The 16,153-nt window shown below is 37.3% G+C and overlaps 1 protein-coding gene across 5 annotated transcripts; it reads right to left on the reverse strand.

Moving 5' to 3' along the window:
• Positions 1–2,045: 2,045 nt before the first annotated feature.
• Positions 2,046–12,713, reverse strand: LOC110831911 (acyl-CoA Delta-9 desaturase). 5 transcript variants are annotated; one of them, XM_022068439.2, is made up of 6 exons: positions 12,606–12,713; positions 9,048–9,219; positions 7,838–7,968; positions 6,546–6,751; positions 4,665–4,850; positions 2,046–2,579 (listed from the first exon to the last, which is right to left on the reverse strand). In XM_022068439.2, exons 2-6 carry the CDS (start codon positions 9,208–9,210, stop codon positions 2,234–2,236), a joined length of 1,032 nt encoding a protein of 343 aa, XP_021924131.1. In that variant the 5' UTR covers positions 9,211–9,219; positions 12,606–12,713; the 3' UTR covers positions 2,046–2,233. The 5 variants fall into 5 exon arrangements, with proteins under 5 accessions (XP_021924131.1, XP_021924139.1, XP_021924113.1 ...); XM_022068447.2 differs by having other exon boundaries at positions 12,637–12,711; XM_022068421.2 differs by lacking the exon at positions 12,606–12,713 and adding an exon at positions 10,093–10,214.
• Between the last annotated feature and the right edge of the window lie 3,440 nt (positions 12,714–16,153).

Here is a 16,153-nt window from a genome sequence, read left to right on the forward strand (position 1 = left end):
TTTTGGTCTTGTACAGTACTTTAGTCCGTTCCAAAATTGAGTATGCATCCGTTGTTTGGAACTCTATTACTAATACTGACTCCTTTAAACTGGAAAGGATTCAAAGGAAATTTGTAGCTATTTGTTACACTAGATTCTTTAATGGCGTTTGTGCCTATAATTATGATGATATATTAGTCAGGTTAAATTTCTTATCGTTACATTTAAGGAGGAGGCTTTTACGAGGTGCTCTTTTCCTCGTGAATGTTTTTAAAGGCAAAATTAGTTGCTCATCTGTTGTTGATACAGTTAGTCTCTGCGTACCCACTAGGTCTATCAGAGACTATTCTACCTTTACTGTACAACGTAATTTCAAGGCCAGTCCCTCTGCCAGATGTGTTTCTGGTGCCAATGCAGTCTGCAGGAGCATTGACACTGCCAATGGCTCGCTATTCTTGCTTTATGGCGTGGTCACATTTTCCGGCTCTAATTGCAATTACTGCTACTAAGATCAGGTATTTACTCTGTAGGCCTGCATACATGGTACTCGGTAAGAGAGCTTAAATCGATGACCGTGGCCGTGCCGTTATTATTCCTGCTTTGTATTCGGATGTCCAGGATTCAAATTTCAACCCGGGAACAGCTTAATGTGACCAAGGATTGTTGTGGTTCTCTTTGGGTTCTTCAGAAAATTTTCAGGATTGTAGGCCTCGCTTAAATTATTACTGTTAGTCATTCTAGCGTTCAACGCTTGTCTGAGCGACTGACTGACGGCGTTCTTAAATCAACCATAAATAATTAAAATACCTTATATCAAATGTAGCTAGAACTGATTCAAGCCCTTCTCACCAAGCACCAAACATATATTACTCTCCAGTGTAAGACGAGACGAGAGAGGACAATGACATCATAAGCAGCAGAAAGTTATTTATTAATTATGGTGCTATGATTAGACACCATGTATGATACCATCAGAATACTGAGAAGTGAATGTGTGAATGGATAATGAAGTAGCTACACAGTGCATATTCCCTATTAAACAGAACTAGAACAGAGGCATTTCGCACGTCACTGTATACTAAGATTGAGTTATTTTGTGCTTCACTGTTGCGTTTTTAAATTCATGAACGTATTCATAACGCGAACATCACGCGTCGCGGAGTGGTGAGGACTGATTGCATATTGCTTGTCCATACTACCATTTGTCTCTATCGCACATTTATGAAGAAAATTCAATTCTTTAGTCTTATTGGAAGAGAATTTGGCTTTCATGTAACATACAACATGTTCCTGAAAATTAGATTTCATTCTGTTGTTTCTCGCCTTGAAATGTAAACATATTTATTTTGGTCATCTGAATGTAGGCTTTGATTTGTGCCTTTCTGTAAAAAAAAATTGAATCAAAATTAACTCGGCTTCATTGGCCCTGTAGATCATGTTACGAGCATTTAAATGGGATATGACGCGACCATGATGGCACAGTTCTTTTCCTGTTCTTCCCCTATAGTATTACGTGGATCGATCTTTTATACATCAGTATGCTGCAATCATGGCGTCAAGTAGCAAACGTTTTTGTCAAGTGAAGAAGGCGGTAATATTCTAGATTAAACATTAAGTAATAATTCTAGTGGGATAAATTACCTACCAGTTTGTGAGGCTATAGGTGTGCAAAAAATATCAAGATTCAAATGTTTTAAGGGCGTGTCTAGTTCTGCTCCGTTTACATGGGAGGACGTCGAATTACATAGGGCAAAGAGAACAATCATCAGTTATGATAGTTGGACTCCGGACCAAGATTTGAACTAGAAACCTCCCGAATATAAAGCAGGAGTGCTAATCACTTTAGTTTCATATTTTAATGATTAACTTTGCTGCAGGGCTTACAGGGGCATAAAGGACACTGAAATTATTGTTTTTAACCAGTGAAGGGTGTGTAGGAAATTACAGTAATTCCAAAAGTTCCTTGTGAAAATAGATAGTATTCAAATGCGATCAAAGAATATGTTAAATGAAAATCGGATCTCCAAGTTATAATGATTCTGCAGTTTAGCTATGAATCCTACAGAGATGTTGACACGTCAGATGTATTTACAGATTATGCAGAGATACACAAAATTAAGATACGTTATATATACAGTAACACATTTGTGATTCAATCCATAACCAGAATACCAGTAAACTGATAAATGTTAACAAGAAAGCTTAATACTTTGTGTTAGAAGTACGAGAAACTGTTCAATTATTCCATTTGGTTTTATTGGCTTTCTTCTGCCAGTTCTCTGGCTGCCCCCCATTTTTGGAACTCGTCATCTATTTGCTTAGTGATGCCCGCGGTTCCCATTATCCCGGCACCCCATTTATAATGAGTACCATCTCCTCTGCGTTCTACAAGTCTGCGGATAAGATCTGGCGAAGGAGTTTTCAGGTCATACGCCCACCCAATTCTGGAGAACATTTCAATGAGATAAGTTGTCCAATTTACAGTTGAGGGACCGAGTTCTGCAGCTTTGTAGTCCCAAGGAATGGCGTGATGGTAATTGTGCCAGCCTTCTCCAGCTGTCAGCCAAGTTACAAGGACGTTCTCTGTAGGACTGATCTCCCTGCAATACAACAGTACAATTTGTGTAAGGAGTTTCTTACATCACGCATTTAAGAAGCAGTAAAATTGTTCTGAAATATAGTACATTGCACAGTGCTTCTTTGCAGTTCACTTTGTTGTTAATTTACTGCAGGTACTGTAAATGTGTTATTTCAAATTCAGATCCACAGGCCGGATATTAATTGTAGCATACCGTGTCTATATTGGCAGCACATACCGCTGCATAAAGTCAAAATTTCATTTCATATTTTATTTTATTAGATACCACATCAATGAATGTTTCAGATACAAGTATTATAGTCTCAAGCAGCAAAATTTTGTCAAATACCAGTTTATTTGATCATGAGCCGGTTATTTTTTTAAAAACCGCTAAGTTGGATATAAGTTTCATGGACCAACGTGAATAAAAGTGTCTACCTAAGAACTCTTGCAATATAACATTTCGACATCAAATCTTAAAGTTAAAACATGAGAATGAACTAACAGACAGAACATGGAATCCTTTTCATCATTCATTCACAATTCCTTATTATTCTGTTTCCTTTCCGAAGCGAAGGGACAAGACCAATTGTGTAATTATGACGCCTACATTACCTATATGCCATAAGGACGCAAGAGTTGAGGACAGAGCAGACGTTGAGGATATTGGAAAACAAAATGTTGATGAGAGTATCTGAGTTCGCGAAGTCTTAAGTTGTGTTATTTCACGTGATTTAAGAAAATTGAACATAGTAAAACATTTTAAACAATAATAAATATCCACATGATTACTATAAGATAGAACAGAAACGGTTCAAAATTAATACGAGGCGCGTCCCAAAAGTAAGTTTCCCACTCGTCCCACAGCTAGCAAACCTTATATTGCGCGAAGCGACTGTGCGTATGTGATAGAGCAATGACGTAGCATGGCGCATGCACTAACGGCACTTCCCGCGTTCTCACAGTAGCATCGTTACAGCTGTTGAAGATGGAGGTTCTTATTCCAGCTCCCGCCGACTGTGAAGTGCGGTCAGTGATAACGCTAGGCCGCACACGGCTTGACGGACAGCGGGTCTCCTGCAGGAGTTCAGCTGGGAGGTGTTTAATCATTCACCCTACAGCCCGGACCTCGCTCCCAGTGATTTTCATCTTTTCCTACACCTCAAGAAATTTCTGTCCGGTCAGCGTCAGCGTTTTGAGAATGACAGAGAGGCGGAGATGGTTGTCACACAGTGGTTCCAATCCCAGGCGGCAGACTTCTACGACACAGGTATTCAAAAGTTGGTCCCACGGTATGACAAATGTCTCAATTCCGGTGGCGAATATGTTGAAAAATAGATGGACACTTGCTGTATCTGTTGCAATAAATATTTCCATGAAATTGTGTTTTATTTCTGTAAACGGCCCCAGGGAAACTTACTTTTGGGACGCGGCTCGTATAAACCCAAAAGCGTAAGAACAAAACCAAACTTGGAGTACAATCACTTACACGGGAAGAGATACAATAAGTATCACCAAATTACCTAAAAATTCAAAACATACAAACTGAATTTATAAATGAGAGCACACTGGAGAAGTATTTATGTGCACCTTGTCAACGCTGAAACAACACCATAACACGAAACCTTTTTAGAAAATTGTAGAACACACCCATTTATGGATCAACAAAATATCTATGCTAATGGAAGAGCACACAACCATAGACAATAAGCATAGTTTGAGGCTAATTCCTACAGCAATAATCAACTGATAAAACACTTGTCATATATTGTGAATTATAAAATGTAAAGTATTAACGGTCTGTCAGCATATCCACAACAATTATTTCAGTTATAATATGTAATTTTAACTGTTACACATTTCAGGTTATTTATATATTTTAATTTTTTTTTATTTTGTGTTACGTACGATAAGAGACATACTTAAGTTACATACATAAGTTACGATTTTGTAAGTTCAAATCATAGCATGAAATAAATGCCGAATCATAAAACCTTTGGTGTAGGTGTATCTCATAACAAGTTGTGTTTAACTGCAAAATACAAATACTCTAGATAATTTGTAGTTCCCCAGTTCATCAGTCCTTTCGGGGATTTGAAGCACTCACCTGTCGTAGGGCTTACCGCCCCATATATGGGCTAGGCTGTTTACTGACCAGGCTGCGTTGAGCAGGAGGACATAACGTAGAATGCCTACGCCCATGGCAGAGTTGTACCATCCCTCACTCCAGAGAAGTGGTGGGACCACCACGGGAACGAAGAAGCAGAATAACATCTTCAACAACGAAAAGTACCTATAATGAAAGTAGTGACAAACTTAATGAACTGTTGGTTACATGTAGGCTGTAGGCATGTAAAAGGAACAATCTTCTGTACAATTCATTCTTAGATTTAATGGATCGAACAAATATAAAATGCCTTATAAGGCATTAAATTGTTATATAGGCTGAACTTAGACAAAAGAAAACTGTACATGCCTGCTGGTAAAGCAACATGGAAGGTAATAAAGATTCCTGGTTGAAACTACTATACAAAATTTAGTCATACTGCAGTTGAATCACAATTGCATCCCTTCTGGAACATCACTGATTTCGACGGAGAATGGGTTTTCAGAGACACGTACATTTATAGCATAACTATGAAAGTCATAGGTATTTTAAAATTCGCAAAAATGAAACTGAAATTCTGCTGGAGAATTCCACCTTCAAGAATTTCGTGGCGTATGCACAGTAATTAATAATATTATTCGATTTTTACATGCAATCGCGAAGACTTTCGGGATGGCTGATGACTATCTTCGTAATATACCGAGGACCACATATTTTCTGTGATTATTGTGATTGTTTTTGACACCGCAGTCCTTCCTAATAATAAACTCTATGCTAAACAAAGTAAAACTGGTTGGATCCACAAAATGTAACATACATCATGATACCAATGTCACCGCTAGTCCTGAGTTCTATTTCGGAAAGAACATCCGAGATGGACAAAAACTGAACCTTTGGCGCTTACTCCATTTACATGTTAGAAAAGTGGTTTAAGAGAGTTTTTTGGACAGCACCTTCTTAGTCAACATTTACATCCGAAATTATGTTATAAATTAATTACGCGTATAATAACTTTGCTAGTAGCTGACGACTGAATGTCGAGAACTGGACAGTCTTTCCAATTGAGAGGCGACTTAATGTGTGACTCAGTGAACAAGAGCTTTTAAAACCCTTTAATTTAACTGTTTGCAGGTGCCAACATTTCTTTCATAGAAATCAGGCCATGTCGTCATGATCTGCCAATGAGTTTGAAGCAGCTTCCCGGAGGTAAATCCACTTAATTCAAATGACGAATGAATCGGCCAATGGAACGTTTGCTCTAATTCAGAGTTTCGAACCTACTTACCATCTCCACCTCATGTACAAATATAAGCTTCATCTATACATTTTGGAGAGTGCAAACAAGTATCGGAACAGCCAAATTCTAAACTAATTACACAAGTAACTTTAACACCAATACACATTTAAATAATCTTTAACTGCAAGTGTTGTAAACATCCATAGCCTTGTCTAAATTATTCCACTGTTAAGTAAATTTAATCTAGATTATAGTGCCGGATTGGATTAAGGCACATCTTAGTGTTCGAAAATTATCAGTAATTACAATAAACTACATCTTCATATCTTAATCTGAATATTTGTGTAATTTCAAAATGCGCGCTGCTCTTTATGTTACCACACTCATATTGAAGATTACTGTCTTCTGGGTTGTTGCGCCGTGTAGTCTGGTAGATGTCCACCATCGTTTCGGGGCGATGACGGAGGCAGCATGAATTTCAAAAATATGGAGGAAATAATTTAAATTCTAATATTGACAAAAAATTTAAAAGAAGTTTACTATTTCATTGCAGACTATAATATTCTTAATTTGCAAATTACGGTTCTTTCCTGTTTAATGTTTTTACCGTCGAAATGGTAATCTGGTATGTGCAATACACTTACTTGTTATGGAATCTGACTAGTGGGTCAGCCAGTACGTCGCTCATGTCAACCTGACGTCCCCTTCGTAGGACTTCAGGGTGTTTTCTCTGCATGAGCCAGCCCACGTGGGAGAAAAAAAATCCTCGGTTAGCGTTGTGGGGATCTGCATCTGTCTCGCTGAACTTATGGTGGATTCTGTGGTCTCTTACCCAGTCGAACACTGAATTCTACAAGAATTAATTTCATTGTTTCATTTTATGTACTTCATTACAGGTTCAACTATGGTTAACTTATATTCGATGATACACGTCATAAGGAACACTTGAACATTTTTTTAGGAGAATGCCAGCACTGAAGCAGGTGGCAGTGCACACTAATTATTTCCTGCCATTGTGTTTGTAAGATGCTACAATACCAGAGAAATTTAAAAAGTGTCGTTAGGTAACCAACGAATAAATCAGCTTGTCGCAGATAACTGTACACGGCGACAGAAAACTTCAATGTTATTTTACTTAGCATGACATAGGAATGATTTGAGACATGAACTGAAAAGGCTGTGAAAATAAGCAGTCGTGGCATTGAATTTGCCATCGCAACTGATGTAAATACCGAAACATATTACTAAAGACTTGTCATTTCCTAGTCGTGATTCGAAACTGAGACTCGCCAAATATGACTAAAGACTGACAACCACTTGACCGCGACGTAGTAATCATTTATAATAATAAAGTAACATAGACATATAAGAAATTGTTTCATTTCTGGAACATGTTTATTTCAGGGGAATGTCACAAAACGTTACGCACCAAGTAAAGGCAACAAATGTCACTGAACACAGTCCGTGAGAATATAAAGTTCAATTCAGATCAGTTTAACGGTTATTGAAAATGGTGTATTGCAATAGTTTTGGCTAAAATTTTGGACATTATCCATCGTATTTTGCTTCACATGACACGAAAACTCGGAAACTCGGTTTGTCCCTGTCATCAGGTAAAATAGGTGGGACAAAACGTTCCTATTCTGTGGGGTCCCTTAGAAGGAGCTAGTCTCTGACGTCTTGTTATGAGAAACAACAGACGATGGATAATGTCCAAAATATTAGCCCAAAATATAACATTCAATTAGTCAATTAATAAAACTAGGAACTTATAAGAAGTGGGCGTAGAAAGGTAGATAATACTAAAATGGATACTAAGAGTGTAGGTATGAGAATGTGAAATTTAGTGCCTTTAACCTACTTTGTGACACTCCCTCACATTTCCTTACAAAATAAATATTCCATATTTGATTTTCTGTAAATGAAACTGACATACCTGCCCTGAAATGGAGAAACAGACGAGAAGAATTATCCTGAGCGGCCATTTGGCTTTGTACGTGCGATGGGTCCACAAGCGGTGTACACCGCCAGCTACACCGAACCCCCCAGCCAGATAAAGAAAGTAACCTGTAGCATAAAAATAACAATTTACAAATTTATCTTATTTCCGTTTTGTACTTTGTCTTGTAATGAACGTTTACAAGGCAACCCTGGTCTTATGATCGGAATAGCCCACATAGGTCGTGTTAAACAAAACTTACTTGAACAGAGGTTACCGCAGATCTGTATTTATGTTGTCGTTAACCATTATTATCAACATTATTGGCGTAAAATAATTTGAGTCAGAGTTTGGGTCATACATACTGACAGTAAAGTTTGAAAATTACTTTCTTTTTAGACGTAAAATAGAAACACAGAGTCGCAACGTAACTGGTTCAGGTCCACGTAAAAACAATCACTTATAACATTATGAAAATTGTTATAGTTCCTAAATAAATTTATTACATTTATTTTCTCTTTGTATGATGATCCCTCAGCCCGTGTGTAGCTCACTTTGTTCTGGTTCCCACCCTAGAATTTCAAATAAGATCGTTATAACTTTGATGTTTGGTAAGAATGACTAAAATCAATAATAATTAGGTGTCACTCAAATCCTTCTTACTGAGCATCAATGTATAATGTAGGAAGAGACAGTTGAGTGTAAGTATGTTAACGAACGTACTTTGCAACACCAAGTACGTCACCACAAAAAATTTTAATAGATGCTGTGTACGGTTATATGGCTTTACAAAGGGATAATCTATTGGAGAATCTGGATTGAACTATGCAGACAGGAAGTCTTCTTTAATTTCTTTGCAAATTATGCGGAATATTCTGTATATAAACTGCAGTGCCAGTGAGTTGGTTGTAAAGTCAGTGTTTTATACTCAGATATATTATACGAATCCCTGAATCAACGGTGTTTTAAAACGTTATTTGTGTGGGTCACTGACGATAGTGTAGCCGTAGAAACTTAAATTGTAAGATTAATGTACTACAACTGGTGGTAGTGGCAGCAGCAACGCCAACATCACAAAATAATATGTCTATCGCATAGGATGAATTGGGCGGAGGAAATGTGTTTGCATCGACATTAACCATTACTAATTTGTGAATGAAATTTCATGCATAAGCGAATTCAGCAGGACGAAATGGTAGTTTCTTACCCCAAAGATATGTCTGCCATCGAATCTGCAACAACGGCAAAGTGAGCAGACCGTATACTGCTAGCAGGTGGAACAAAAGAATCCCTATCACGTTGCTCCAGATAATGGGCTGGTTCAATTTCTGTACTTCAGTGGCGTGATGAGATGTCGTATCCAAAGCCATCACGACTTCCTGGAAAAGAAACATGCTTCTCTGTACAGGTATATACAAGAGTGTAAATTACACTAAACAATGCTCTTTTATAAACAATAATAATAAAAATGATTCACTTTATTAAAGTTTTTAGCAACATTAAAACTATGCCAACTTCCGGTAGGCACTAAAAGAACAATAATAATTATCATATAGCTTTCGTAATGTATTTCGTCTCTCTTTGATTGTACATGCGCCGTTAGTGCGATGCGGAAAATTAATAAATTAAGTTCTGACGATAGCGACTCTGGTAATAACAAATGTGATTTAGGCTATGGTGACGCCTACGGTTGGGCCTTGAACAGTCTGCGTTTGGCGGGAGTCTGGAGTCAGGTGGTCAGTTTTGTTTTGGTGCGTTGGAAGTAATGTCGTTTCAGTCACCATGGAGATTTTTTACATAACCTTTACTGTATAAAAAACTTTTATAAATATACTTTTGAAAATATAATACTACAATAAATTTTATTACTGTTCACTGTGAAAAGGGACCTTCTCATTGACACACAGCGAATGTGGAAAGTGCAAGCAAAAATAATTCCAATAATTATAGGAGCAACTGGAACAGTCTTCAAGTCACTTAGAAAATACTTGACCAACATTCCGGGCGAACACGACGTCAGGGAACTGCTGAAAACTGCCATTAAGATCTTCATAAATCATTCGAAAGACGCTGTCGTAAAATATGTAGTCATCTCTAACAATAAAACTATATAATACACGTGTAAAAACGTATTTGGGAAATAGCTGCTGCACTATGTATCTTAGGGGCAAGGTTTGTCACGGGTACATGGAAGCAAATATCCTATAAAGTGGTGAATAGATAAAATAAGAACAATAAGGATGAAGCATTACACAGTCGCATGCAAAAGGCCGTGCTTCTAGGGTCGCTCCCACTACTGCGCGTGCGCACAATTCCAACTCACTGCAGCCGCCCATCTCGTGGTTCTAGCCGTGACTACAGTTTCACCTTGTCTGCAAGAAGTCATGACGGCCAACCAACCGATTCACAATAATAACAAACCCCAAAATAATAACATTCTCTAACACACGAACAAATGAAAACCATAATCAAATATGACGTGTACGTGATTTGACTGCAGAGACCACAATAATTACTTGTAAACTAGATTGAATTTCATTTCATTGCTAGAATATGAACTTATATTATATAAATATAACATTAAATATATAAGGTCTGCGATCTTAAAAATCTGTTGATAAGGAAATGAGTCGATCCCGAAAATTGAGATTTTACATTTATTACGACTAAATTGGTATGGATGATAAATCAACTGAACATTTCAGTGCTTTTAATACATAAATGCAATGTCAACGATTGTAATGTGGAATTGAAGTACTTTTTTGTATAAGTAGATGCATCTAAATGAACGTTCTCTGTAAAGACTAAAAAGAGTGATTAGACGTTTTATTATTATTATCAGAATACAATGCTCTTAATAAAGAAAATTTTATGATTATATTTAAGTAATATTAATTAATTAATTGAATTTCCTTGTAGCAAATGCTGCGTCCGCCAAGCACTTGGTTTTAGAGGTCTACAGCTCTAATCGAATATTTTTAAAACGCTACTCTAATACTGTTCAATAGCTGTTCTTACAATTATTCTACTCGTCCCTTCCAAAGTTCGAAATACATATTACTACTTATTTGATTTTTTCCATTTACAAATAATTTCATAAAAGTATACAGGTACTTTTTTATATTCTTTTAATTATAGAGCATTAGTGCAATATATTATTCTCTTATATGATAAACCTACATCTCCATTTCGATTAGGCAATTTAATACCAGGCATTTGTCGCATTTGCTTCCACGTTTCTTAACATTTGACTAGTAATTAAGTATAGCGCATTGAAATAACCACAGCAGAATTAAGCATTATATAGCACTCTTCGTACGATAGATAAAGATAAAGGAAATTCATTAAAGTCAACACCAAATCACATATAGTTTTAACACAAAATGTTACGAAGTTCATAAAGTTATTTTCTCAAAACGCTTAATATTTTACATAATTTGACTAACAATAATGATGATAATTGGAATGATTTGAAGTGTACATGGCGAGAAGTCCGAAGAAGACAGGTATCTTCATGAATATTACTCTTGGTTTTAAATTATAACTATTATATACAATGTAGACACTTGTAGCCTGAAGATGGGCGCACGCATAAAGTTACGAGGTGCGATCGGAAAGTTTTAGGACTGCGCCTATAAAAACCCGTACACTTATCTCAGGTATTAAATTCATCCATCACCCTCGAAGTAGTTCCCCTGGGAGTTGACACAACGATCCCAGCGCCGCTGCCAAGCCTGGAAGCATCCCTGGAAACCTTTCTTTGTCAGCCTGTCAAGCACCATCTGCGATTCTGCCTGAATCTCTTCTGTCGTCTCAAATCTCCTTCCCTTTAGCTGAGTTTTCATCTTTGGGAAGAGGAAGAAGTCACACGGAGCTTAGAAAGGAAGTTGGGGTCGGTTCTTGCAAGATCTTTGAGCTACTGACAAACGAGAAGTAGATTCTGCTTCTGGTCCTCAGACAGGATGCGTCGCATGTAGAGTTCTTCCTTTAGAATCAGCTGACAGGTCCCATACCCTATCCCAACAATGTCGCACAAGTCGTTGATCGTACGACGTCGATCTTCGTGAATGGCCTGCCGAATCTTCGTAACATTTTCGGGCGTTGTGCTCGAAGATGGTCGTCCAGAACGCTCGTCATCATCGACAGAGGTTCGGCCATTTTTAAAACGTGAATGGCACACAAAAGTTTGTGCACGACCCATTGGCAAAATTTGATTTGTTCATGAAAATCCGCCATTCCGAAATCGCAGGAGGGTCTGTGTAATGCACTACCAAAACGCCCGTAACTAAGAAACAAATGCTAATTCGATGATGCCGGCTGGCACACTGATTCACTATGAATGTAGGTCGCACCCCCTAGCGGCAGAAGCTCGTACTACATCCGGTTCGCCCTCTATTGACACAGTCTTGAAACTTTCCGATCGCACCTTCGTATCTGTCCGGGAAAGAGTGGGAGAAAGTATATTTGTTGTTCCTGTCAATGTGATTGTACGAAAGGGCAGCAGATGATTAGGAAGACCGCATGATAGATTTTCAGATATAGAATTTTAGAACAGTCCACGAACTGATAGTGATGATGATGACCTCTACGATTTGCATTTAATATTTATTAGTATTAGAATTTTCATCTTGGAGATATTGAATATACAAGATAAAGCAATATCCTTTAGTTTCTTGTAGATTTTTGCACACATATCGCATTATCTAAACTTTAATTACTAAAAGCTATGGTGTATTTTTATTTTGTTTCGTGCTTTATAACTCACGGGCAGAAGTTTACTGCTTTGGTTCTCTCACCCTCCTTGCTGCTCTGTTGCTGGCTGCTCTAACATTGATTTTTCATGTAACTAAATTTATTCCAGCAAGAGTGTGAAGCCAACAACATAATGAAAGGATTTCCTTTGTGAAGAATTTTTTTTATTCATATCTATAATCGGATGTCTTGATTACTTAGGGTCAGTGATTTGTTTGAAGTTCAGCTTCTTGTGGGAGGCTGCTGTCCGACTGCCCTTGACCTTTGATCAAAGATAAAAATTCTGTTCCTTCTAGCGACTAATACGCAGTCCCATGTACCTCGTATAAAATGTAACTGACTTTCTATATTCGTGAAGATCAAATAAGCTCATCACTTTTAAATTAACACATTACATGAACACATGGAACTGAGTCTTTCTTGAATAGCTCACCTGGACAATATATTTTGCGCCTATTATAAAACTAGAAAGCTTATTATAGTACTCACAAGTTTTCGCCATTGGACCCATCATGAGAAAGTTGGATCCAGACTACGCCGCATTTTTAAAGAAATGTTGTTATGTCACATTCTCTCATCTACCCCTAGGTGTCCAAAGTTGTTCCTTCGTCTCAGATTTTTGGGTTAGTTTCAGGAAAAACCGGTTGCAGAGAACGTCAGCCCTTACCCCATAAAATCAATTCAGAATAAACTAACATAGTTTTGGGGTTCATAGTAGCGTCATGTTGATTCTTTTGGGCGGCCTACGTACATGTTTGCAATTCCAACTATGAGTAAACCCTGTTGATGGCGGAAGCAAGTACTTCTAAAACGTTTGTAAACTTCTGCAAGACTATACGGCATAACAACCAAAAGACAGTAATCTTTAAACAATTTTTCACGGCCTATTTATACATTTTCAGTGTATCTTTAATAAAAATAAGAAACCAACAATTTTGTTAAAGAAAATAATTGAGTAACATGTGAAATTATTTGCTTAGCATTTCCAATAAATTATCATAGCGTTTAAATAAATTGTCCTTCAGCTGCATGGAGTTGGTATATTAATTTAAAATTCAATGGAATTCTTCAGAGTCCATTCTCACTTGATGCAGTTAGGGTGTAATGATATACACATTCTGAGACAGGCGGATTAAAAACGCACAAATAAAACAAGTAATGTACATACACTTGAATTTTAAAAAGAATATTAAGAAAAAATACAACTTGGAAAACATTGGTATGGATGAGAGGATATTAAAATAGCCTAAATCTTAGAGAAATATTTCGTATACATAAAAGTGGACTGGACTGGCAGAGGAATTTTCTAGTAACAGCGGCGAGCAGATAAAGATAAGCTTGCATAGTTTAGAAACAATGTCGAACTCTGTTTCCTGACAGATTGATAACCCCATTTTTGATTGGAGGTGGCTATACCCTGGGGTGTAGGGCGTGTAGTCCGGTAGAAATGTACCGACGTTTCATAAGTACTTGCTGCCTCCAGACAAAACGACATGGAACCCATAGGAGAGCCACGTGATTCTCACAGCCCTGATAACCTCAGTTCCTACATATCTGATTTGGATGAATGACTATGAAGCTCAACTCAGTTGGTTATTTAGATTTTCATGAGAAAAGATTCAAATCGAAATTGTTTAAGAGGAAACGGGCACAGCCTATTTGAAGTTAATACCCTCGAATTCTCCTGGAATGAAAGAAATTACAAAAAGATTAGGACATTTTAGTCGATATCCCGTTCGTGACTAGAACTGATTACCTCTGGAATACAACTCAAAAGCTTTATCGTTTGAGCCAGGATATTGGGTGCATCTAGTGTGCCTTGGAAGGGAACATGAATCTGATTTTGGACGGTGCTCAGTTGTTAAATTACCACCATTCATTATTATTTATAACATAAAGTAATCTGATATGAGGCTACATCATATGGATTTAGCTGTGATGGTGGAATGTTGATGAACCTGACAATATCGTGTCCAGTGGTGGTTTCCGCGCGAAAGTATACAAATGGAACAGTGATGTAAAGTGAGCTAATGCAGTAGCTAAGAAAGGTGGACAATAGCCGAGGAAAAACGACGCAGCAACACACCTAAACATTGTTATTCTTCGGGTGTTAGCACATGTCATTGGAATAGGAAAAGCGGCTGGGGACTAGAACAATTACATATGATATAAAAGCGATGTTTCATATTCGGACACTGCTGTCAGAGAATTCGATCAGTTAGAGCTCTGATCAAACACAATCTTTAAAATAGATGCACACGATCCTCGAAAGCACGAATATTATTAACAGATTACGTTAAACTGTTCTTGGCCAGTCGAGAATTTGAAATAAGTTACAGATAAGATTCTCCCTAATGTAAGAAACGTGGGTATAACGCACTTATGTCGGGTGTAAATACACACTGCTTCATTTCAGGACTGGTTTCAGTTTTACAGGTGTTTTCACAAGTATCAACCGCAGAATGACGCAATGCGTTAAGCCAGAGATATTATTTTGTTTACGGAATCACTCTTAACTGCAAGCGTCTTCGGCAGTAAGGAGGACATGAGTGAAAATTATACTCTTTCAACTTGAAGAACGAATTAAAAACCCAAGAACTGTCCTGAGTGCTTTGTTACTATTTTCTTGAGCAAAACATGCAGAAAGAAACAGATATGAAGACAGTAGTTTGTTTTGAACTGCCTTGAAACTGAAAAAATGTTCATAATGTCATCTATTCGTGGACTTTCTGAGCGCCTCAGAATTTAGACAAAGTTTATTTGATACTACTTGTTATTCAAAAGCCTTTCTTGTAAACTTTCTGTTATTTTTCTTTATTTATCATAGAATAATTCTAAAAATAAGCATATTTTATCCGAAGTTGAATAGGTCTTCTTGGTCTGAGGAACAACCCACAGGAAAGATGTATCTACACACGGAAGAACGCTGACATACAGCTATACTTATAACAAGATTTGAAATCTTTATCCCGATGTTCGAGCGGTCGAATACAATAAACGCAAAATATTAATAACTTACAACTGAAGGTACTCCATATGAATTTCTAAATACAATATACGTATATAACAACTAAAAGGTTTGACTGAATCAGCATTAGTTTCAATCTTAACGACTCATGTTATTCGACTTCAGAGACTGAAAGAATTATAGAGGAAACAATAAAGAAATCCATGTGTCAGGGAAGTAAAAGACATGGAAATTATAAAGGCTTTACATTCTGAACAGAGTAAATGTTCAATGCCTTAGAAATTTTGTTTTATGCAGTCCCGAACCTCAACCATTACAGAAACTTAACTGAAAATATTAGTATTAATTTGGTAATACAGCACGTGTTTGAAATGTTCACCTTGATCCTTTCTGTATTTTATCTTTCATCCTAAGCATTATTCTATACCTTTACTTCTACACGTGACTCTAATTTATTACAATAACTCCCTGCTAGTAGAACCAGCAGGTCTAACACCGTAAACAACAAAACCCGCCACCGGCCACGATCCTGAGACATTGCCATCCAATAATCATCCTCACAACAAGACCCATCTTGATATTACCCCTCTGTC

Source organism: Zootermopsis nevadensis, unplaced genomic scaffold, assembly GCF_977971745.1.
Source record: "Zootermopsis nevadensis isolate Lab colony 2312 unplaced genomic scaffold, Znev_1.0 Znev_ptg000001l, whole genome shotgun sequence".
Taxonomy (NCBI): Eukaryota; Metazoa; Arthropoda; class Insecta; order Blattodea; family Termopsidae; genus Zootermopsis; species Zootermopsis nevadensis.